The sequence below is a fragment of the Vidua macroura genome, chromosome 11 (genome assembly GCF_024509145.1).
Source record: "Vidua macroura isolate BioBank_ID:100142 chromosome 11, ASM2450914v1, whole genome shotgun sequence".
Classification (NCBI taxonomy): domain Eukaryota; kingdom Metazoa; phylum Chordata; class Aves; order Passeriformes; family Viduidae; genus Vidua; species Vidua macroura.
Window position 1 is genome coordinate 16,556,361 of NC_071581.1, and position 22,097 is coordinate 16,578,457.

The following is a 22,097-nucleotide window of genomic DNA, read 5'->3' on the forward strand; positions in this document are numbered from 1 at the left end:
GGGGCGGGGACGGACCGGGCGGGCGCTCCGGGCGGCGGGAGCGGGGCCGGGAGCGGGGCCGGGAGCGGAGCGGGGCGGCGCGGCCATGCCGTACGCCAACCAGCCCACCGTGCGCATCACCGAGCTGACGGACGAGAACGTCAAGTTCATCATCGAGAACACGGACCTGGCGTGAGCACCGCCGCGGGGCCGGGGGGGACACGCCCGGGGGTGAAGCGGCCGCGGGAGGCCCCGGGGGCGGCCCCATGGACCCGGCTTCCCCGTGGGCGCCGCCGGTGCGGCCGGGCAGGGTCTCTGAGGCAAAGGCCCGCAGCAGCCTCGGCCAGGTCTGTGCGGGCCTGCAGCCTCACGCTCCCTCATGCCCAAACGCGGGTGTTTCCCTCCCTCAGGGTGGCAAATTCCATTCGAAGAGTGTTCATCGCTGAAGTCCCCATCATAGGTGAGGCCTTTCACTTGCCTGTGGTCGCAGTGCCTTGGGCTGCCCTCCGTGTGGCTCCCGTCACTTTCCCTCTGTTCTCCCACACCTCCTCTCTGCTTTTGGCTCTCCTTACCCGTGTTCAGCCATTACTGTGCCCTGCAGATGCTGCCTCAGTGTCTCTGCAGTGTTTTCTGTGTCCTCGCAGGCTGGCTTTTCCCCACATGAGTATTTCTCAGTTTGTGACTTTCTCTTCTCTGCAGCCATTGACTGGGTCCAGATAGATGCCAACTCCTCGGTGCTCCACGATGAATTCATTGCACACAGGCTTGGTGAGTACTGGCTGGGGAGGAAGATGAAGGTGTGTTCTGGGCAAAATCAGGGCTAGGGGCTCTTGTGGTCTGACTCAGACATTCCTCTGGTTTCCTGCTTCCCACAGGTCTCATCCCGCTCACCAGCGACGACATCGTGGATAAGATGCAATATTCCAGAGTGAGTCAAGCGAGATGCTGCGGGGAATCATTTGGAGGGTGGTGGGTGTTTGCTCTGATGGGGGAGCTCTGGCAGTTTCTAGCATAAAGAACCCGTGTGTGTGTGTGTGTGTGCCAGGACTGCACGTGTGATGAGTTCTGCCCCGAGTGCTCCGTGGAGTTCACGCTGGACGTTCGCTGCAACGAGGACCAGACGCGGCACGTGACATCTCGCGACCTCATCTCCAACAACCCGCGCGTCATCCCGGTCAGTGCCACCCTCTGCACTCACAGCATCGCTGCGTTGGAAGAGACCTTCAAGATCATCGAGTCCAACCCAGCCCCAACACCTCAACTCAACCCTGTCTTTGTCACACCCAGGGATGGTGACTCCACTACCTCCCCTGGCAGACCATTCCAGAACTTTATCACTCTTCCCATGAAAAACTTTTTCCTAATATCCAACCTATATTTCCCTTGATGCAGCTTGAGACTGTGTCCTCTGGTTCTGTCAGTGCTGCCTGGAGAAAGAGCCCAACCCCACGTGACTACAACCACCCTTCAGGGAGTTGTAGAGAGTGATGAGGTCACCCCTGAGTCTCCTTTTCTCCAGGCTGAGCACCCCCAGCTCCCTCAGTGGTTCCTCACAGGGTTTGTGTTCCCAGCCCCTCTCCAGCCTTGTTGCCTCCTCTGGACGTGCTCAAGTGTCTCAACGTCCTTCCCAAACTGAGGGGCCAGGACTGGGCACAGCACTCGAGGTGTGGCCTCACCAGTGCTGAGTACAGGGGAAGGATGAGCTCCCTGCTCCTGCTGAGGCAGGGTGGCAAACACATGGAACGTAGACACATTTCACGTTGCCTAAAGCTCCACTTAAACCGTAGTGGTTGAGCAAAGCAGGAGTATCTGCAGGAGCAGCGTGTGTGGCAGTGCCCTCCTTGTCTCTGCTGTGCTGTCCTTCACTTGCTGTCTGATGGGGTGCAAAGCGCTGTGGCCTCATCCTGCACCCCTCGTCTCAAAATCCTTGGCTACCCTGAGGCTCTTGCTTGCTGGTTCTTGACTATCAGCATGGCAGAGTGTGAGGAGCCTGGGCCAGGGCAGTGCTGCCAAACAGCTCCTGTGCAGGTGTCTTGGGGAGGGTTTGTGGTGCCAAAGTGGGACAGAGGCAGAGGGACTTAGAGAGAATGTTCTAGTACACTGTTGAGGTGGATCCAGATGTCACCACAGCCTGGGCTGCTCCTGCTGCCTGGTGACAGTGTGTGCCTGGGTAAAGCCCAGCTGGAGCCTGCTGTCTGTTACTTGCCTTTGGCTGAGTGCTGTGTGTCATCTTTAGCAGCTGTGGGAGTGACTTTAGGAACCAAGCAGATGTGCTGTGCTGGAGCACTCATGCAAGCTGATCTTGTCCCCAATTTATTTGGTTCTGTTTGGCTGCTGCAGGTGACATCTCGGAGCAGAGACAACGACCCCAATGACTACGTGGAACAGGATGGTGAGTGGTGGGTCACTGGGAATAAGAACTGTAGGTGGAAATTCCCTTTTCTCTCAGGTTCTTTGAACTCATTCTTCATTTACTAGCTGTGCAACCATAAGGCAGCTGTAAATATGACACTTCTGAGCAGCTGGTGTCACTGCAAGAGTGGGGTAGCATTTTGTCTTAATGCCACTCAGATTGTCCCAGAACTGAAGTCCTGTGTCAGAGGATGCTTCTGTCTCTCCTTGTGACAGCTTAGAGACAGCAAGGAGGTGAAATGGTGTGTTGTTGGCTGTTCCTTGGGGGCCTGTGCAGCTCCTTTTTAGCTGTTCTGGGGACACAGCTGAGCCCCTCTAAAAATCCAAGCAAACCCTGGCTGCTGGTGACATCTTCCTGTGCACCAAAAATCTGCCTTTGCAGAGTGTGAGCCAGCACACTCCTTTCTCCCCTCGTTGTGCTCTTGCAGACATCCTGATTGTGAAGCTGCGGAAGGGGCAGGAGCTGCGGCTGCGGGCCTATGCCAAGAAGGGCTTTGGCAAGGAGCACGCCAAGTGGAACCCCACGGCCGGCGTGGCCTTCGAGTACGACCCCGACAACGCGCTGAGGCACACGGTGTACCCCAAACCAGAGGAGTGGTATGTCCTGCTGTCTGTCTGCAGGGACTGGGAAAGGTTTTCCAGCAGGCCACAACTTACACTTCAGCCCTGGGGATAATTTGGCTCAGTAAGTGATGGGGAGCGTGCCTGCCACATCCCCTTGTGCAGACTCTGCTCCTGGGGTTGGGTAGCAAGGCCAGCCACTTGTTGGCAGCTGCACGCAAGGTGAACTGGTTTGTGGTCATCTTTTGTCCTACCTCACATACCATCACTGCTGGTTTGCCTTGCTTTCATGCCCTTTTTCACCACTTCTTGCTGATTTTTTCTTTCCTGTGCAAGTGTTTTGTAGGTTGGAGTAAGATCTGAGGAAGGAAAGGTCCATATGAGATGAAAGAATTTGCTATGAGAGCTAAGAGTCGAAGGCTGGGTTGCAAGACTGATTTTTCAGCTTGGCTTGAGGAAGCCCAGTATGGCTGTGATTTAACCCATACCTCTCCTCACTCCTGGAGCCTGAGCTGTGGCAGGGTTTCACTCTCTGGCCCCTTCCTCTCCTCTGAAATACCATTCTCCATAAGTTGCACACAGCTTCTCATCCAAAAGTGACATATTTTACTTTTGGAAAGCTGCTGCCCTGCTTTGGCTTGGGTGAGGACTTTATCCAGCAGCATCCCTTTTCATGAATGGGTATCTGAGCTGCTCCTGGCTCTGTATCCCAGATCATCTAGCAGACATCCTGTCACTGAGCACGCTGGAGCCAGCAGCATGGTGAGGAACCAGGTGCTTTAGGCAGGGACTGGGCAGGGTGGTGGATGTGCTGCTGTAAACATTGATCAGTGGCAGGCTCACAAACCTGGTGTGGCACACAACAGACAGGGCACCAGGAAACAGTTTTTGAGAAGTTCTAGGCGAAATATATGTAGAAGTTGGAAAAATCCCAAAAGAGGTTTGATATTGGAGCTGCCAGTTCCTGACGATATGTCTGTCTTTTCAAGTTCATCTGACTCTCTGTGAAGACAATACAGAGCCAAAGCCTTCTGCTGTCCAAGGCCAGCTATGATTTTTGGTTTCAGTCTTTCATGCTAGTTGCTTTTTGAGGCTGTTGGCAGAGCAGGGTCATAGAAACAACTGTCAGTCATGGAAACCTCTGCACTATTTTGGTCATGGGTGGTTCTGCAAGTAACAAGAAATCCCACCTTCACTAGCACTTCATCTATCTCAGTGGTTTGTACAGGCAGAGGATTTGTTTGAGAAATAGAGTTTTATTTCAGGCAGCTGATTACAGGGTGCTGGGATCAGTGTTTCTGGGCATCTCTGGGGCAGAGGAAGGCCGGCTGGAGACCTTGGTGGGTACAGGATTTTCTGTGCTGGCTTCTCAGACAGCTCAAGGCTTTGGGTTTTCTTAGATGTGTTAAGTGGTTCCACACAGTCTCTCTGGTGTGGTGCTCTGTAAACCAAGGGATGCAGCAGGTAGAAAGATGTGTTTGCCTAACTGATGCACAGGTATTGCAGTGATGTTGGTAGAGGAGTGGAGGTGCAGGATATCAGGATGGAGCTCACTGATGCAGGTGGTGTCTGTTGTGCAGGAATTTTTTTTCCTGCTGGGTCCAAGCCAACTGTGCCTCACAGACTTGAGTGCTGGAGTACTCCAGTGCTTTCCTGGCCCAGTGGGAAGTAGAAATAAAAGATAACCCAAGGTCCATTACTCCATAAAAGTATGCAGGCTCCATAAACACAGTCCCTTTGGGAATCAACATCCCTTCACTGTAAGCACCTGCCAGATTTTACCAGTGTAGGTGGATGGAGCCACAGTACAGGGCTTGCTGAGTTTGGGCAGAGCAGGGCTGATCCCCTTCTTCCAGTGCTGCTGGATGACTCTGTGGCATTAATGAGGAGCCAGAAAGCACAGTGTGGGACTGAGCTTATTTCTGTGACTTGATGTTTGATGACCACCCTGTTGTGTGCTGCATGTGAGCCCCAGTGTTCACTCACTGGGGCCAAGCAGTGCCTGGGCTCTGTGGGGGCAGGCTGGAGCAGGGGCTCTGTGTAACCTCTCCTGCTCTCTGATTCCAGGCCCAAGAGTGAGTACTCAGAGATCGACGATGAGGATGCTCAGGCTCCCTACGACCCCAACGGGAAGCCAGAGAGGTAGGGAGCTGAATGCAGTGCTGCAGCTGGAAAATGGGGTGACTGGCTGGGTGCATCTCATGGCTCTCATTAATAGAAGAGTGTCTACACTGTGCTGAAATTGCCAGCCCAGGGAGCTGACATTCCCTGAAAAGCAGGGCAGGAGTTGGTGTTAAGTGGTGATATACCTAGATGTGGCAGGTTTTCCCCTCTGGGAGATACTAGACAGTTCTACCTGGCAACATGAGCTCAGGAGGGTGGTGCACACTCGGTGAGGTGTGAGGCCTGCAGGGGAAATACCCTGGCTTAAGGTATTCATTCACCTGTTTGTGTCTCGTGCTCTGATTGCTGGTGTTATTTGCACTGCAAATGCACCTCAGCCAGCCTTAGTCCCTGGCTTGGGGCTGCTGGCTCACAGGTCACAGTGCTGAACAGAAATCAATCTCAGAAGTGCTCTTGCAGCCCATGAAGTTGTGAGTGTTGGTGTGATGGTTGTAGAGGGGCAGCACTGGCTGCTGCCTGCGTGGGAGGTGAATGATGATGATGATGGTTGGGATTCCAGGCAGATCTCCCTGCTGTGGGTGTGGATGGGCTGGAATGATGTGCTGTCTGGGTTTTTACCTCCTTGCAGAGGTGATGGTGACTTAAGCCCCTGCCCTGTAACCTCAGGTTTTATTACAATGTGGAGTCCTGTGGTTCTCTGCGCCCTGAGACCATTGTCCTGTCAGCACTGTCTGGCCTCAAGAAGAAACTGAGCGACCTCCAGACACAGCTGAGCCACGAGATCCAGAGTGATGTCCTCACTATCAACTGAGGTGGCCCTTGCAAGAGAGTACTGTGAGCTGTGAGTGACGCCTGGCTGAGATCTGGGCAGAGGCTTTTACCACCCCATCATCTCCTTCTGCCTTTCCTGGCCCAGCACTTGGTTGGTGACGCCTCTTCCCTGGGCCTTCTTCCCAGGGAAAGCCATTGTGATGTGTAGGGTAAAACAGGAAGGGAATCAGTCAGTGAGCATCTTTGCTGGGACAGGCTTTGTCTCCAAATGATCCTGGAGTTTTGGTTCTGGTGTTGGATTTTGGCCATGTGGTATTTGGGATTGGGAACCGTGTACCTTTGTTACACAACCCTACCTTATTTACATGTCCATTCTTTACTGTGCTGAATAAAGCCTTACCCCCAAATGTTTCTGTTATCTCTGAAAGCTCATCCAAGGCTGCTGGAGGAGATGTCACATCATTTACTTCTCTCCAATACACATTAACTTAATGAGATCTGCTTTGGAGGGAGCATTGCTCGCTGATGCTGATTGCTGCTTGTGGCATTATCTCCTGAGGAGAGCAGCACCCTCCTGCAGGCAGCCCGTCGTTCATTGACCCAGTGCTGTGTGTAAAGCAGATGTTTGAGGCCAGGGTGGGCAAGATGCTGCAGAAGGCAGCACTGCAGGGGAGCCCAGCTGGGCCAGGCAGGCAAAGCTGTACTTACAGAATCCTCTGGAACAGACTGCTGTATAACCCTTTTCTGAGCAGCTGGGTGGCACATGGTCTGTCAGTAATGGTCCCTGACTGATACTTTTCTTTGTGCCCACTGCCCCCAGTTGTGTGCTGGGCTGGAGTTAGGTGCAGTTCCCATGCCTTGACCCCACTGGTAGTGGTTGAAAGCCACTTTGTCACCCCTCTTCCTTCATCACTACCCAGCATGACTTGGGATGAGCTTCTTGGTGACATTTTCCTGGAGATACCTGCAGCTCCTGTACCGTGGGGGCTGGGAGGAAGGGTGTGTGCCCCTGTGCTCATCCTGATATGGATGGGGATGGTTCAGGGGGTGGTGTTAGGGTCACACTGAGCTGGGGATAGCAGCCCATGTCAGCATTGCCTTCCCCTCCAGGCAAAAGCTGCTGCAACCAGGCTGCTGCTTCCATTTCCTTGCCATGGCAGAGCTGGCTGCAGCATGGCTCCCCATGTCCCCGTCCCTGGAGGGATCACTACGCTGGCTGGCATGGCTGTCTTGCCTTGAGGCCAGTGCTGCCAGGCAGTCATGGCATGGATAGTTTACCTGGCCCAGCTCAGGGAGAGCTGGGAGATGGTGTGCCTTGAAACTCCTTCACCTGGGGACTTGGAGCCACCACTGGCCTGGCACACCCCCGGAGCCACGGGCAGCTGGGGGTGAGGGTGACAGCAGGGTGCTGGCATCCTGGTCCACTCAGGGTTGTTTGATGGAGAGTGGCAACTCCCTTTACCCTTTTTCCTATCCCAGTGGCTTTAGGGCTTCACTTGAAATGTCTTGGCCACGGCTGGAGGCAGAACAAAGCCTTGAGCCAAGCGTGCTGCCAGGAACCTCAGGAAATCTCCCCCCATCAGCATTTTTCTCTCTGGCAGGCACTACTCCCACTTGCGCTTCCCGAGCGTGCTTGGATGGAACAGACAAACAGGAAGGGTGGATGTGGATAAGGGTTGTTTATTCATTGAGCAACTCCTTAAAAAACAGAAAACCCAAACATTTTTGGTAACAAATGTTAAATCTTTTCCATATGAGGTGTGTAGCCAGGAAAAGAGGGCAAGTTCCACCTCTCACCCCAGGGAGGACACACTGCTGGGCAGTGCTAAGGTCCAGAGCCCCTCTGTGCCCAGCCATGCTGCGAGGAGCAGCCTTTCTCTGTCCCCATGTCCCCTCAGCCACAAGCTACACCACCCTGAAACACAGTATTTACAGACCACAGATTCCCACATCACAACACTCCCTGTGCCCAACACATGGACCTAGAGCTTTAAAGGGCAGAAATAAAACCACCAAGCATCCAACCCAGACGGAAAGAAGACTCCAAAGAAACACCAAGGTTTGCACAGCAATAAAAAGATAGCCCTTCTAAAGGAGGTCAATAAATAGGAGAACTAGAAAAAATCAATTGCTTTTTAAGTTCAGCACATAAAGCCCAGTTCCACCTCCAGTGGGTGAGGAGGAAGTGAGGGCTGTGGGAATGCACAGAGGAATGTGGCTCTCTCCCCATCAGCATGGGTTTCTCTGCCCTGGGGCTTCTCATATCCATAAAACTGCCCCTTGAGAGACAGATGCTACTGGCCAAAACCAGTCCCATGGTTGCCCACCAGCAGATAAACCAGGGGCATGGCAGGGGGACACAGCTGTGGGAGGAGTGAGGGGTGTAAGGGTGGGAGAAGCCAGGGAGCTCGGCTCTGCCTGGCCACTCACCCCAGCCAACCCCCCTGGAAGGAAAACCAGTTTCTCCTGAGACATATCAATTCTAGAGCGAGCATTTAAATAGCTTGAAGAAGTGCAAAAATCAGCTCAGGGACGGCAGGGTGTCCTCAGAAGCACCCTGCTCTTCATGGAGGGGTGGGACCCTGCACCATCAGCCTGACACAGCTGCATCCTCCAACGCTGCTCCATGGCCATGGCAGAGTGATCCTCCAGCCTTCCTGCCATGCAGAAAACTCTGGATTTCTTGACACCCCCCCCCTTCACCTCCCAGTTGGATCCCTAAGAGTCAAAAACCTCTGGGCATCTGCCCAAGAGCTCTTCAGCAGCCACCACATTTGCATTCATGTGAGAAGGAAATATCTCTTACAATACGGGTATTCAATATATATTTGAAGTCAGTTGAGGCTGAGCCAGCCATCGCCTCCACTAACGCCAGACCAGGGCGTGAGCCAGTGCCTGCTTCCTAAGGTCTTGGCACCAAGGTGTCCCAGCTCGGTCTCCTGGAGACTCTGAGGGATGACTGCCTGTGTCCTTGCCACCCCTTGGAGAAGTAAAAGGGGACCCCTGCCACGGTCCCCCCACACCAGCTCATGGGGACGATGTGGGCTCCCTGTCTTCAGGCTTGTCGCTTTTGGATGACTTTGGCTTCAGCAAGATGAACCTGTTGAGGAGGTCGGTGTCCGAGCTGGCCTGGGCGCCTGCATACGCCTCCCCTGGGGACAAAACAGAGGGTGGGCTCACCTGGTGGGGAAAGCTCTGGAGGCTGGAGGAGCAGCATCTCCTCAGTGTGGGGTGGGGACACTCACCAGCATAGCTGGAAGACTCAGCCATGTTCTGGGAGCCAGTGATGTGGTGCCAGTAGGCGCTGCGGGGCAGCATGGTCGTGGGGGTGCAGGGGTAGGAGAAGTGCTCAGTGCCCTTGTTCAGCAGCTGCAGTGGATGTGGGGGGAGGAGGGTGACACAGGGCTCCCAGAGTCTCCCCCAGCTGTGTCCCCCCTCAGCATGGGCTGGAGCTCACCCTGACATTCTTCTCCATCTCCAGCAGGACCCTCTTGTGCTGCTCAGCGATGGCCAACGTGGCGCTGTGCACGCGCTGGTAGATCTGCTCACCCTCCTGCGTCTGGAAGGTGTAGAGACCTTCTCCTGCATCACACATCCTGTGGGGACAGGGCACAGGATGTCACCAAGGTCTTCAAGCCAAGGGATGATAAAACCCACCCAGATGACAGCTGGCGCAGCTTCCCACACTGTTAGAGCTGTGCCTGTGTCCCCTTCATGGCGCTGATCTGCTCCAAGCCCCGCCTGCCTTGGGCACACTGTACAGGCCACGGCCATCACCCCAGCCTCAGGCCTGCCCCGTGGTGATGCCAGCAGTGCCGCTGCCTGGAGCACCCAGCTGGAGGAGGGCACACAGCTGTGATCCCTGTCCTGGCAAGGGTGACGTCTCACCGTCCGGCCTCGAAGGTGAAGCGGGTGGCGTCGCGGCCGTAGCGGCGCAGGGAGCAGAGGGGCCAGGAGACCAGCTTCACCCGGGGGTTGTGCGTGTCCCAGAGGTAGATGTTTTCGTGGGTGATCTGCAGCTTGCACTCGCCATAGACGTCCAGGTTGGGGCAGGGGAGGAGGAACACGTTGAACCGGTCTGGAAAAGGGAAAAAAAATAGAAAATAAAATAAGCAGCGGGGGGTGCAGCAAGGCGGAGCCCCGGGCGAGCACTCCCCGCCGCGCTCACCCGTCTGCTCGCACTGCACGCCGGGCGCCAGCAGGTCGGGCTCCCCCAGGCTGATGTCGTTCAGGCGGGCGCCCAGGCACTCCACCGACAGCGTCTTGTACCACTCCTCCGCCTCCAGCTCTGCAAGGCACCACGGCACCCCTGGGCGACCCTGGCCACGCCGGGGTGCCCCACCCAGCACCCTCATCCCGGCTCCCCTGGGCGCTGCCCCGTACCTGAGTCGCAGGTGAAGGTCCGGGCGGAGTCGTCGGCAAAAACGATGGCCACCGCCTGTCTCTTGGTCTCCTTGGGCAGCCGCGTGATGCACTTGACATTGCTGATCTCGGTGACCTGCAGAGGAGTCGGGGGGTCACCGAGGGCTGCTCCCAGACCCTGTTCCCTGCTGCACGCAGACCCTGACACCTGCAGCACCCAGACCCAGCTGCATCCCCCTCCGGAGCGCATGGGGTGACAGCCACCCAGCGAATTTAGGCAAGGAAGGACTTGCTCTGGCACGGGTCCCCAAGAAGCGGGCAGCAGCCCAGCAGCCCTCCAGCGCACCCCCTCACCTTGGGGCACCCCCGCAGGCACGCCGACTTCTCATCCGGGTACTTCTCCAGGCGCTGGGGCCCTTTGCTGGAGGATTTGCGGAAGACCAGCCAGCACCGCCGGTAGATCTGCCGGACAGAGAGCGCGGCGGCTGCTTGGCGCAAGAGGAGCTCCCTTGTCCCCACCACATCCCCCTGCCCCCATCCCCAGGACCCGTGCCTGGTTCTGCTGACCCTGCTGGCCTGGGGACAGGAGGGGATGCTGGGGATAGGGCTATGCCGGGGCTGCCATCATCTGCCCCCACCCCCTGTCAGTGCTAATTACAGAGCTTAATTAATGAACACAGACAAAGCTCCCAAGGGGACCGCTGTTCTGGCATTTCCCCGTCCCCTCTCCTACATCCCCTGCCTCTGAGGGTGGTGGGACCACCGTCCCCAGGCATGTCCCCCTCCCCTCCATCCCGCTCCCTCTTTGTTCTCCCTAATTAGCATGAAATTACCCAGCATGCTCGTTGCTGCGGCTCCAAACCACGGAGATGGGCGACCAAACCCCCTGACCCCCCACCTATGGGTGCTGCACTCCCAGACCACCCTAATTTGCACCCAGCAACTCCAGTCCCTCCCAATGTGGGGCATTCCCGATGCCAAACTGTGTGTGCATGGAAACTGAGGCACAGAGGGAAGGCTCACAGACACTCCCCAAACCCTGGGTGACCTGGGTCAGGTGAACGGGTGTTACTCGGTGCAGGATTCGGCCGGTGCAGATGCTGGACCCCTGGGGCTGCTGGATGATTTGGGTACCAACAAGTGGCCTGTCCCTGCCATCCCCGACTCCTCTGCCACCACAGCCCCCAAAAGGCTGCTTATTCAACCCCAAAACAGGGGCACGGGAAGCCACAAGGGGGACCTGTCCACGTCACCTCACTGGGAAACCAGCACCCCAAATCCATGGGTGTTCCCCCCCTACATCTCCACATTCCCCAAGATCCCCACTCACCCCCAGCTTCTTGCTCTTCATCCTCACATAGCCCTGCTTGATGATGTCGTTAAAATTCGTCGCCATGGCGATGGCTCGATAGGGTGGGGGATATTTTGGGAGGGGGGGGCTGTCTTTACCTTCGCCCCCCCCCCCTCCATCCTCTTCCTCCCTACCCCTCCTGTCTCACCACTGGCCCAGCTTGGTGCTAGCAGTGTCCCCCATACTGGCTGGAAAAGAGAAATGACAGATCGACGGCTGACATCTTCCTCGTCTTCCTCCCCCTCCTCCTTGTCGTCCTCCTCCTCCTCCTTCCCCTCCTCCTCCTCCTCCTCTTCCTCCTCCCTTCGCTGCCTGAACCATCCGAGTGGAACAGTCCGGTGTTAACCCCTGCCAGCACGGTGGAGCCAGGGTGGCACAGACAAGTGGTCAGTCAGTCCCCTGCCGCCAGCTCCAACATGTGTCCGAGGGGACACCCACACCAGACCTCGCCCACAGGTCTCCATCACCTCTCGCACTGCCTCTCCTTCCTCCCAGGCTGCTCGCTTGGGCAGCAACATGGCCCCGGCCCTTGGGCACGGGTTGGGTTCAGTGGGAACGGCCAGGCCGGCTCTGGTGTGGGGTGTTTCAGCCGGCACCGGGTGCCAGAGGGACCCCGGCTTCCAACCTCGCACCCCTGGTGTAACCCAGCCTCTCTCCAGCCCTCCCATGAGCTCGGCCTCGCTCAGCCTGGTCCCCGCTGGTTCCCCCAGCCCCGACCGGTGGGACCAGGTGGGGACCAGGTTCCTTTCCCAGGTGGAGAAGTCCCAGGTAGAAGGCAGTAACCCAGGAAACAGAATAGGGCCATCCCCGGGGATGCTCCTCCATGCCAGCGACGCCCTGGTCCCCAAAGCCCAGCACCCAAGGGAACCCGACTGGGACAGCACCTTGGGGACCGCCCGCTGTCCGAGAGAGGCCGGGGCAGCGCTCCCTCTGAGGGGAATATCCCCCCATTCCCCCACCCCCATCACCCCACCCCACACCCCAAGGGAACTCAGAGATGCTGGGGGGCACCTCCTGCCCTCTACCCCCGACCTGTCACCTCGGCACCCCCACACCCGGCGTCCCCCGACCCCCTCATCACCCATCAGAGCCGGTCTCCCACCGGGACGTCCCTCCGGGCGTTGTCACCTCCCGGCCGTCTGCCCCCGACACTTGTCAGCCCAAACCTCGGCCAAGCCCCGTGCGGTGTCACCCGCTCCGCCCGTCCCCGTTCCCCCGCCGGTTCCCCCGCCTTACCCGGCCTCCCGGTGCGAGCGGAGCCGCCGCAGCCTCCGCGTCCTGCGAGCCCCGGAGCCGCTCGGCCCCGCCCGGCCCCGCCCCGCCCCTCCAGGCCCCGCCCCGCCCCGGTACCCTCCCTCCACCCCCGGGCTGCCCGACCGGCCGCCCGGGAAAGAGGTTTCCATCGCTAGGCTTTAGGGTGAACACCCCGCAGCGACTGACGGGCGGCGGCAGCAGCCTCTTGTCCGTCCCTCAGCTCAGGTGTCGCCTCACCCCCGCTCTGTGCCCCCCAGACTGGTTTCCAGGCCTCTCATTAAAACTGCCCCCAGGCACCCCCACCCCCACGGCCTCACTTGTTGGGCTATAAAAATATGAATAATCGCTGGAAATAAAAGGGCATTAAAAAAAAAAAACCATGAGCAGGAAAGAGCTGCGCTTTTAGCCAATCAATTAAAAGGCAGAGCGAGGGGATTAGCTCACCGAAATATTAATTTTTAATAAGGTTGTGTCTGAGCGCCTCCAAAGGCCCCCCAAGGCCCTGCGCTGGGGGGCTGGGCTGAAGGGGCTGTGCTGGGGTGATCAGCACCCACAGGTGAGCACCTCTGCACCCCTGAGCACGTCCCCAGGGTGAGCCCCTCTGGGTGAACACCTTTCACTGCACAGGCCTGGGGACAGGCTTCACCCCCACACTGGGCTGGTCTCCAGGCACGGGGACAGGGATGCCAGTGGGTGACATCCAGGCCTGTGTGTGGCTGGTGAAGAAATGCCAATTCTCCCTGATGTGTCCCCTCCCCGCCCTCACTCCTGTGTGGGGACAGACCAGCAGCTCACACCACCACCAGAGCCTGTGCCCATCTGGGCTCTGTATTTATAATAAAAAATCATATACAAATACATACATATATATAATATATATAAAAAGAAGTGGGCAGTTTGTGGCTGCCAAGCTTGGTGCCTCTCTTGGCCTGCGCCTCCTCCTCCTGGGCTGCTTAGTGATGCTGGCTTTAGTGGCCACATCAGTGTTCCAGGAGATGCCAGTGGCCGAAGGGGCATCCAGTACTGTCCAAGAAGCAGTGGGTTTTGGAGCACCCCTGGGCAAATTTCTCCCCACCGCTCCGTGCCTCAGTTTCCCCATACAAGGATCACCGCACAGCTGGGCCCCGTGGTGACATGCACTTGAATGCAGAGGACTGATGTGGGACGTCCTGCGGTGGTGGCACTGGCCCTGGGCTCTAGGGCACCTGTATCTGCAGGTCCTCATCCTCGTCGGGGTCACTGGTGCCGTCCCCAGCGTCGTCGGGGCCGAAGCGGGCGCTGCGCATCTTGCCGAAAAGCGGGGCGCTCTGCTGGCGCCGCAGCCTGCGAGGGACAGCTGCTGGGGAGGGGCTGGCAGCACGGCCCTGGGGGGGCCCTGCACCCCTACAGCATGACTGCACCCCAGAGAGATTCCTTCCTTCCTGCAGCCCCCGCTAAGCTCTGAGCGCAGGATGAGCCCCCGCAGCCTGGGGCCAGCATGGAACTGGGGGCTGTGGATGGTGCTCAGTACGAGTGGAGCACAGGATAAACCCCTCCATGGCTGGACATCACTGTGCTGGGCAGCACAGACCCAGACAGGGCTGCAGAGAACGGAGGTGTCATCCCCCTAAATTGAGGAACCCTCAAAAACCCCAGTAGTCCCCATTCCCAGGAACCTGTGGTGTGCCCTTGTGTGAAAATTCATCAAGGAAATGTTATGAATCAAATTTGAAATCCAAAGGCCAAGGATCCAGTGAGATCCAACCAGTCCACCACACTTTACTGGAAAGCATGAATTATTTAGGGTTGAGCGTACAGGGAGTCTGGGGGGGGCGATGAATCTTCCATTATGCTTCCATGATTTAATGCAGATGTCCCAGTAAAATAAAGGATGATTATAAACACCCCCCCAGTGCCTCCTGGAGCCGTGGCATCGATCCCACAGCCATTTCAGCTCTTTACTGCTGGAGAGGCAAAGCAGGGCCAGGGAAAGTTTTAAGGGCAAGCAAACTCAGCTCCCACCTCCCCAAACTGGTGTGGGATGCTAGGAGCCTGCCCTGGCTGTGGGTACTAGTGGGTACCACCCTAAGCAGCATAAAACTGAGCTGTGCTGGTCTCTGGGCAGCCTTGTGCTGGTTTAACTGGGAGGTGAATGCCACCCAGCTCAAAGTGGGGTGAAGACAGCTCAGAGGATGGCTGTGCCCATGCCGAGGATGTCGGAGGCACTTTGGCCATGCTTAGCCTGGGGTTCAACCAGGGGGACGCTGGTTGAGGGATGGTGGCAAGGAGAACATCATCCCATCCTGGCTGGTCCCCACACGGCTCACCCAGCCCCTGCTCACCGTGACTGCAGATGCTCCAGCTGCACCTGGAAGCTCTCGCTCTGCTCCGTCTGCTCGTCCAGCGACCGCTGCAGCTTCCGCGTCTGGTTGTGGGCCTCATCCAGCTGTGGGATGGGATGGGATGGGATGGGATGGGATGGTGCTATTGGCAGCTGTGTAGGGAGCAGGACAGCTCCCTGACCTTCTCCACCAGCATGAGCTTTCCCACCTCATCCTCAGCTTGGGCGAGCTCCTTCTTCAGCTCCTCCACCCTCAGGCGCAGCTTCTTCACCTCTCCCTCGTGCTGCTCCACGCGGCGGTTGGCATGGGCCAGCTCGGCCATCTTCTCCTGGTACTGTTTCTTCAGCTTGGTGTGGATGTGCTTCAGGTCGGCCAGCTCCTGTGGTGGGCATGGGGAGGGGGCTGAGCATGGGACAGCCACCCCCACCACTGGGTGTCCCCTCCTCCCTCCCCAGGGATCTCTCCCATTGCCCCACACCATGACCCAGGAGCTGATGGAACAAGGATGGGGTCACCACCATCCACTGAAGGGTGGTGGCAAAATTTGTGCTTGAGGGAGTCCTTGGGGAGGTTGAGCCCCACAACAGAGTGACCCAGGTATGCAGTGGTGGGGGACAGCACCGCCCCTGTGGCACCTTGTTCTTCTCGAAGAGCTCAGCCTGGATGGTTTTGAGGTCAGTGTCCAGGGCACTGGCTGTCTGGCGCCGCTTGCGAGCCAGCACCTCCTCCAGGTCCTCGATCTGCGCCCGCAGCTTCTTGTTCTCCCGCTCCAGGTTGAGCTTCTCCGTCTCCAGCCGCTCCCGCCGGCCCCACTCAGCCGCGTTCTCTGCCTGCAGCCGCTCCATCTGGAACAGGGGCATGGGGTGGCTGGGGGGCAGCAGGACCCCCCTCACTGCCCCCTTTGTCCCCTGCGTTGGGGTTTGGCCTCACCTCTGCACGCAGTTCAGCCAGTTTCTTGTCCATGCTGGAGCGAGCACCCAGCTCATCCTCCAGGTCCTCAGAGATGCGCCCCAGCTCGTCCTGATGAATCTCCTTCAGGATATTGAGCTGTGGGGGGACATGGCACCAAAGGGGGCTGTGAACACCCACCTTCCACCTGAGCCCTGCCCACACCCATTCACCCAGCCTCTATGGACGGAACCACTGCATCAATAGCACTAATGAAGACCCTTAACAAGCAACCTGGGCTTGGGGAAGTGGCTGTGACCACCATGTCCGTCAGGATGTGCTCCCCAGGCACCTTGCTCACCTGCTTCATCACCTCCTGCTTGTTCTTGTTGAGCTCCTCGTACTTGATCTTCCACTGGCTGAGCTCGCCCTCCAGCTTCTCGATGTTCTTGCTGAGCGCCAGCTTGTCCCTGGGGAGAGGTGATGACAGTGACAGACTGCAGGACCCCATGGGACATGCCATCCCAGTGGGGACCAGGCTGGTATCAGCTGGCACCCTGCAAGGATGATGCCCCAAGCACTCACTCCCGCTCCTTGAGCAGCACTTTTTGGGACTCATCCAGCCTCAGCTTCAGGGCGGTGACTTTGGTGGCGTCCTCCTCCACGACGCTGACGTCCTCCCAGAGCAGGCGGCTTCGTTCCTGGCGGCTGAAGGAGGCCCGGGGGCCCCGCTGCTCCCAGCCCTCGTCCTGCTTGCTTGTCAAGATGTTTTCCATCAGCTCCAGCTCCTGTGGCGCCGTGGGTGGCCCAGCACAGGGGACAGGGTGAGAGGGATTCCAGCCCCTACAGCACCCAGCCCTCACCCCATAATCAAGAGCATCTCTCCCTCCATTCCCTGGGGATCCCCTAAGGCTGATGAAGAGGAACTTGCCCTCCCAGGGGAGCTCCCATACATCACCACACTCTGCTGCCAACTCCCTGCCATGCTGGAAACTTGCTATGAAAAAATTTAAAACCAATTTATGACACGGATCTCACCCAGGACTGCCACATGGGTGACCTTCTACCAGGCGCTCTGAGCACACAGTAGATGAGCCACAGGGGGTTCCAGGGGACAGGATGTTCCTGAGGAGCAAGTGTGGAACCCGTGGGGGATGTCCACATTAGATTTGTCACCTGGCAGCTGTGCTGTCAGGTGGACTAAACTGTCACAGCATGGCACCCCAAGCAGTGACTTCTGTGCTGTGACAGAGCTAACAGCAACAGAGGAGGGATGGCTGCAGCCACTGGGATAAGCCTGGTGTGGCTTCCCCCTTCCTCCTCCTCTTTCTCCTTCCTTCAGCAAAAACCCCTGCCAGAAGCCCATATGGACACCCTGACAATCAACCCGTGGCTGGGAGATGCCACCATCACTGCCAATGCCACCATCCCCTGTACTGGCACAGTGATTTTTGCATAGTGCCTCCAAAGGGAAAGCCCCAGGAAAGGGACTGGTGCCAGTGCCAAGGTGATCTCACTGCATGGGGCTATGATGGCTCTGGATCACCTCATTACACTGCTCTGGGGCATCTGATCCCCCCCCCCCAGTGCTGTTCCAAGAGGGATCTGACCACCCTGTACTGCTCCAAGAGGGGTCTGAGCCCAAAATGCTGCCACCCTCTGACACCCTCCATACTAATGGAGGGTCTGACACCCTCCATACTAATCCAAGGGGGGTCTGACCACCCTGTACTGCTCTGAGAGGGGTCTGGTCCTCCCAGTCCTGCCCCAAGAGCAGTCCCCCCACACTGCTCATCTTTACAGGACAGGCAGTGGTGGTTTGGGGGTGCACATGGGCAGCAGACAAGGATCAGGAGCTCCCCTGTTCCCCTGCCAGCCGCTCACCCAGGGCAGCCCCGCACGCCCACCTTGGCTTTTTGGGGCACCTCAGCCCCCACATCCCGCACAGGCTCTTGCTCAGGGCCGGCGTCCCCCTCTGCTCCGTCAGCGGGCGGGCTGCCGGCGCTGGCCTGTGCCGGAGGCCGTGGCGGGCGCTCGTCGGGCCGCTCGCGGTCGCGGCGCAGGCTGGCCAGCTCCTTGGTCAGGGCCTCCAGCCGGTGCCGCAGCTGCCGCACCTCCTCCCGCGCCCGGTTGCGCTCGGCTCGCACCTTGCTCCACTTCTCACGCCAGTTGGCCGTGCAGTCCGACCACCACCGCATCGTCTTCTCCATCTGCGCCGCCCGCGCCCGCGCCTCCTCCAGCTCCCGCAGCCGCAGCTCCTCCCGCCCTTCCCAGTCCCCTTCCAGCAACGCCGGCGGGGGCCCGGGCGAGGGTGTCCCGCTGGGGGGGGACGGGGAGGGCTCGGGGGCCAGCAGGGCCAGGAGCGAGCCCCCCGGCAGCGGCGGGGAGCCGGCCAGGCGCGAGGCCCCGCTTTGGCTCATGGCGGGGCTCCCCTAGGGCATGGCCATCACCGTCCTGCACCCAGGGACCTGCAGGAGACAGGAGGGGTCAGCTGGGGACTGCGGCAGGTGGCTGGAGGGAAGGGGCGGCAGGGCGTGGTCCCCGGTTTTGGGGAGCGGCACACCGAGTGACGAGATCCCTGGGATGGACCCCAGCCAGGTCCCCAGTGAGGACTCTGGCAATGTCCCCAGCCAGGTCCCCAGCTGGCAGCCAAGTGTTGGCCCCAGCCAGATCCCCAGTGAAGACACCAGTGAGGGCCCCAATGGGGACCACGGCCCACAGCCCAGCCACCGGCGTCTGGTCTCAGCTTGGCTCTGCAGGCACCTCTGCCAGAGCCCCACAATGAAGGGAAGACATCTACATGTTATTCGCATGATGTCATCTGCATGAGGTCATCTGATGACATCATCTGTGAGCCTCCAAGACCATCCCTGGAGTTGGGGTACTCAGCTGCACCCCAGCAGCTCCAGCGAGGGTTACAGCCGGGATCCGGCGCCAGCAAAGCAGGAACAGCTCCGGAAGGAGAGCCGGGGCTGCTGGATTGGCGTGGCGTGGCGGCAGGACGCGTGTCCAGGCAGCTGGATGTGCTCCCCGATGATGCCGCAACAAAGGGCCGGTGCTGAGTGTCCCCAGCCCGGCATGGACCTCACATCCCGTCCTGGATCTCACACCCGGTGCGGCCAGGCAGGCAAACCGCCCCAGGAAACCTCAATGGGAGGCTGCTGTGCGTCCTAATGGGATAAGTACAGGGTCCGGCCGCGGCTGCCCGCAGCCCCGGCAGGTTTTTGGGACGGTGCAGCCCAGACCTGCTACCAAATCCGGCTGGGTTGGGAGAACCGGTGCTGGAGCAGCGGGAACAGAGGCCGATGGCAGTTCTGGATTTGCATGGGGGAAGGAACTAAATTTTCTGATGATATTCGCTGAAATGGTGAAGTTTTGCTAAAACTCAGCAGCAAGCCCAGGCCCGTGCTCTCTCGGCTGCTCCTGGAGGAATCCCAGGCATTGGCAGGACCCGGCACAAGCAGCGCCCACGGGAGCACAGACGGTGCACAACCACCCACGCAAAACACGCGGAACGCATGCAGAGAACCGGCAACCATGCAGCACCCACGGGGAGCACGAGTGGACCCAGGGCACCCCTGGAACATCCACGGGGAGCACGCGTGGAGCACGAACATCCATGGGACACCCGCGGGAAGCACGCGTGGCCCACGGACACCCGCGGGAAGCACGCGTGGGTCACCGGCACGGGCGGATCGCGCCCCCTCCCCGCGGGCTCCCGGCGGGGGCGGCCCCGCCCGCCCCCCGCGCCTCCGCATTGGCGCCGGGCTCTGTCACTCACCCGCCGCGGCCCGGGCGACGGGAGCCCCGCATTCCTCCGCTCCGGCGGAATTCCTCCCGGTCCGGCCGGGAGGCACCGTTCGGCCCGGCCCCGCCCGGTTCGCCACGGCCCCGCCCGCCCCGCCGCGGCCCGGCCCGGCCCGGCCCGGCGCGGCCCCTTCCCGGCCAAAGTTTCTCGCAAGTTTCCCGGTGCCGCCGGTGCCGCCGCCCGCCCGCCAGCCCGGCCCGGCCCGACCCAGCCCGGCCCGGCCCGGTCCCTCACCCGGCGGTTTCGGCGGCGGCGGTACGGGCGGCCCGCGCGGGCCGGGGCGCTGCGGCCGAGTCTCCTCCTCCTCCCCCTCCTCCTCCTCCCCCCGCCGCCGCTCCCGCCCCCCGCCCGCGCCCGGGGGCCGGTCCCGGGCCGCGCTGCGTGTCCTGCCCCGTGGCACGGGCGGGGGGGCCGCACGCGTGGGGTGCCGCTGCTCGGGGGCTGCGGGCAGCCCTGCTCACGCACGCCGGGCCTGGGGGCTCGGACACGCGTGTGCTCGGCTGGGGACCTTGCCCGTGGCTGCTGCTGGGCTGCGCACACGTGTCTGCCCCAGGGCGTGCGGGCCTGGCTGGGGACGCGGCGGGGGACGCGGGATCCCCCGGGAGAGCGGTGGCCGCGCAGCATCTGCATCCCCACACACACCCGTGCTGGCTCCCTCCTGGCCGAGCGGCAAAACCCCAAACCACCATTTTGCCCCTGTCTCTTTCCCTTTGCTGGATGCCTTTCAGACAAAAAATTGGGAAATACTAGCGGCCAAGAGGGATTTGTGTTCCGAGAGACGTGGAACCGATGCAATGGGACATCAACAACTTTTTCTCCCCCCGGATCGAGCGAAGCAGGAAAAACCAAATCAAATTGAAGCAAAACTGCAAAGCTCGTGCGTGTTCTTTCCAAGATCGGACTTTTTTTTTCTGCTGGAAACAACCCCAAAAAGCTGGAGGCGAGGGATGCTTTTCTCTCCAACGCCCCTATCCCAGCGTCTTGTGCCAGGGGAATCGGCGCCGTCTCTTGCAGCCGGTGAAGCGATTTTGCAGGCGGTTTGGCCAGAGCTGCGGGTGCGTGGTTGCGGCTTTAACCCCCTCCCGGCACTAAAACCGGCAAAGTTTTTTCCAAGCGTGTCTTTACTGTTTGCTTGGACATGCGTGTCTTGGTGACACCAGCAGGCTCGAGGATGCATTGCAGCATCCTGGGATTTGTGGGGTTTACCCTTGCAAATATCAAACGTCCTTGGTCTGGGGCGCGTCACCTAAAGCTGTGGCCAGCGACCCACTTCTGTGGTCCAAGCATCATCATCCTGGCTCCCTTCTCCAGCAGGCCCCCTTAAATCTGTTCCCAATGAGCCCCCATTTGGGATAGGTCAGACTGAAGCAGATGGTTGCCCTATGTCATGAACTGAGACCCAGAAATGTTGCACAAGTGGCTGCAGGCGCTGGGCAAGCACAGCGTGGCACTGCTGCCCCACAATGAGCTCTGGTGTGGCTGAATCATCCCTGCTCCCCGCAACTCTGCACATGGCCACATCCCTGCAGTTGGACCCAGCAGCCAGGATGAAGCACAAAATGAAGCCTTTTGGGGCAAACCTAACCATTTTGGATTAAAAAAAGACCTTTGTTCCCTCAGCTAGGCCAGCTGGCATTGCTGGAGAGCTGTGATGTGGTCACTGGGGGTGTCATGGAGTATGCTGGCTCCATCCTGGCAATAGCATCAAACTGTGGTATCACAGGATCAGACTATCCTGAGTTTGAAGGGACACATAAGAAACACTGAGTCCAACTCCCTGCTCCTTGCAGGAAAACCTGAAAGCAAACCATGTGACTAAGAACATTGTCCAGACAATTCTCAGTGAAAAGCCTTTTCCTAATGTCCAAACTAAACTTCTCCTGAAGCAACTTATTCCATCTCTTGTGTCCTTTCAGAGAGAGTGGAGATCAGCACCCCGTGCACCCCAGGAATCCCTGGCACACCACATTTCCCAGGCACGCCAGGCACAGCGCAGACTGCAGGCACAGCAAGGCTGCCAGGCACAGCTTGCACCGCGGGCATCCCGGACAGTTTGAGCACCCTGACACAGCACTGGGGCTAGAAGCCGAATCTCTGGGTGGTGGGAGCTGCTGCTGGGGGGCTGCAGCTCAGGACCGCTGGGTGCTGTGTCTCCTGGGGACCGCGGCTGCTCCCCTGCCCGTGATCTCTCTGTTAGCGACCAGCACTGACCGCTGCTTCTTTTTAGAAGCGCGTTTGGATTGCCCATGTGGGTCTCCTCCGCTGC

The 22,097-nt window shown here is 59.1% G+C and overlaps 3 protein-coding genes across 3 annotated transcripts; 1 reads left to right on the top strand and 2 right to left on the bottom strand.

The window, feature by feature from the left end:
* Positions 1 to 17: 17 nt before the first annotated feature.
* Positions 18 to 6,344, top strand: POLR2C (RNA polymerase II subunit C). The gene is made up of 9 exons (XM_053987146.1): positions 18 to 171; positions 390 to 439; positions 679 to 747; positions 855 to 907; positions 1,025 to 1,153; positions 2,320 to 2,371; positions 2,820 to 2,988; positions 5,020 to 5,094; positions 5,743 to 6,344. Exons 1-9 carry the CDS (start codon positions 86 to 88, stop codon positions 5,885 to 5,887), a joined length of 828 nt encoding a protein of 275 aa, XP_053843121.1. The 5' UTR covers positions 18 to 85; the 3' UTR covers positions 5,888 to 6,344.
* A 1,167-nt stretch (positions 6,345 to 7,511) lies between these two features.
* DOK4 (docking protein 4) lies at positions 7,512 to 11,736 on the bottom strand. The gene is made up of 8 exons (XM_053987785.1): positions 11,540 to 11,736; positions 10,564 to 10,671; positions 10,231 to 10,345; positions 10,016 to 10,135; positions 9,736 to 9,925; positions 9,305 to 9,443; positions 9,093 to 9,216; positions 7,512 to 8,999 (listed from the first exon to the last, which is right to left on the bottom strand). The coding sequence occupies exons 1-8, from the start codon at positions 11,603 to 11,605 to the stop codon at positions 8,875 to 8,877; spliced, it is 987 nt and encodes a 328-aa protein (XP_053843760.1). The 5' UTR covers positions 11,606 to 11,736; the 3' UTR covers positions 7,512 to 8,874.
* Positions 11,737 to 13,617: 1,881 nt separating this feature from the next.
* On the bottom strand, positions 13,618 to 20,112 carry CCDC102A (coiled-coil domain containing 102A). Its single transcript, XM_053987809.1, has 9 exons — positions 20,066 to 20,112; positions 17,931 to 18,491; positions 16,609 to 16,811; positions 16,385 to 16,493; positions 16,066 to 16,182; positions 15,771 to 15,980; positions 15,344 to 15,514; positions 15,136 to 15,239; positions 13,618 to 14,137 (listed from the first exon to the last, which is right to left on the bottom strand). The coding sequence occupies exons 2-9, from the start codon at positions 18,441 to 18,443 to the stop codon at positions 14,011 to 14,013; spliced, it is 1,554 nt and encodes a 517-aa protein (XP_053843784.1). The 5' UTR covers positions 18,444 to 18,491; positions 20,066 to 20,112; the 3' UTR covers positions 13,618 to 14,010.
* Between the last annotated feature and the right edge of the window lie 1,985 nt (positions 20,113 to 22,097).

What these genes read in the sequence shown, in the direction of transcription:
- CCDC102A (XM_053987809.1), bottom strand. Translation starts at nt 18,443, where the DNA reads ATGAGCCAAAGCGGGGCCTCGCGCCTGGCCGGCTCCCCGCCGCTGCCG. An exon ending in TGGCTGAACTGCGTGCAGAG is followed by an intron (nt 15,981 to 16,065) that starts GTGAGGCCAAAC and finishes CCCCTGTTCCAG; the next exon opens with ATGGAGCGGCTGCAGGCAGA. An exon ending in CTGGAGCATCTGCAGTCACG is followed by an intron (nt 14,138 to 15,135) that starts GTGAGCAGGGGC and finishes TGTCCCTCGCAG; the next exon opens with GCTGCGGCGCCAGCAGAGCG.
- DOK4 (XM_053987785.1), bottom strand. Translation starts at nt 11,605, where the DNA reads ATGGCGACGAATTTTAACGACATCATCAAGCAGGGCTATGTGAGGATG. An exon ending in GCCTGCGGGGGTGCCCCAAG is followed by an intron (nt 10,346 to 10,563) that starts GTGAGGGGGTGC and finishes ACTCCTCTGCAG; the next exon opens with GTCACCGAGATCAGCAATGT. An exon ending in GACCTTCACCTGCGACTCAG is followed by an intron (nt 10,136 to 10,230) that starts GTACGGGGCAGC and finishes GGTGCCTTGCAG; the next exon opens with AGCTGGAGGCGGAGGAGTGG.
- POLR2C (XM_053987146.1), top strand. Translation starts at nt 86, where the DNA reads ATGCCGTACGCCAACCAGCCCACCGTGCGCATCACCGAGCTGACGGAC. An exon ending in ATCGAGAACACGGACCTGGC is followed by an intron (nt 172 to 389) that starts GTGAGCACCGCC and finishes TCCCTCCCTCAG; the next exon opens with GGTGGCAAATTCCATTCGAA. An exon ending in CCCAACGGGAAGCCAGAGAG is followed by an intron (nt 5,095 to 5,742) that starts GTAGGGAGCTGA and finishes CTGTAACCTCAG; the next exon opens with GTTTTATTACAATGTGGAGT.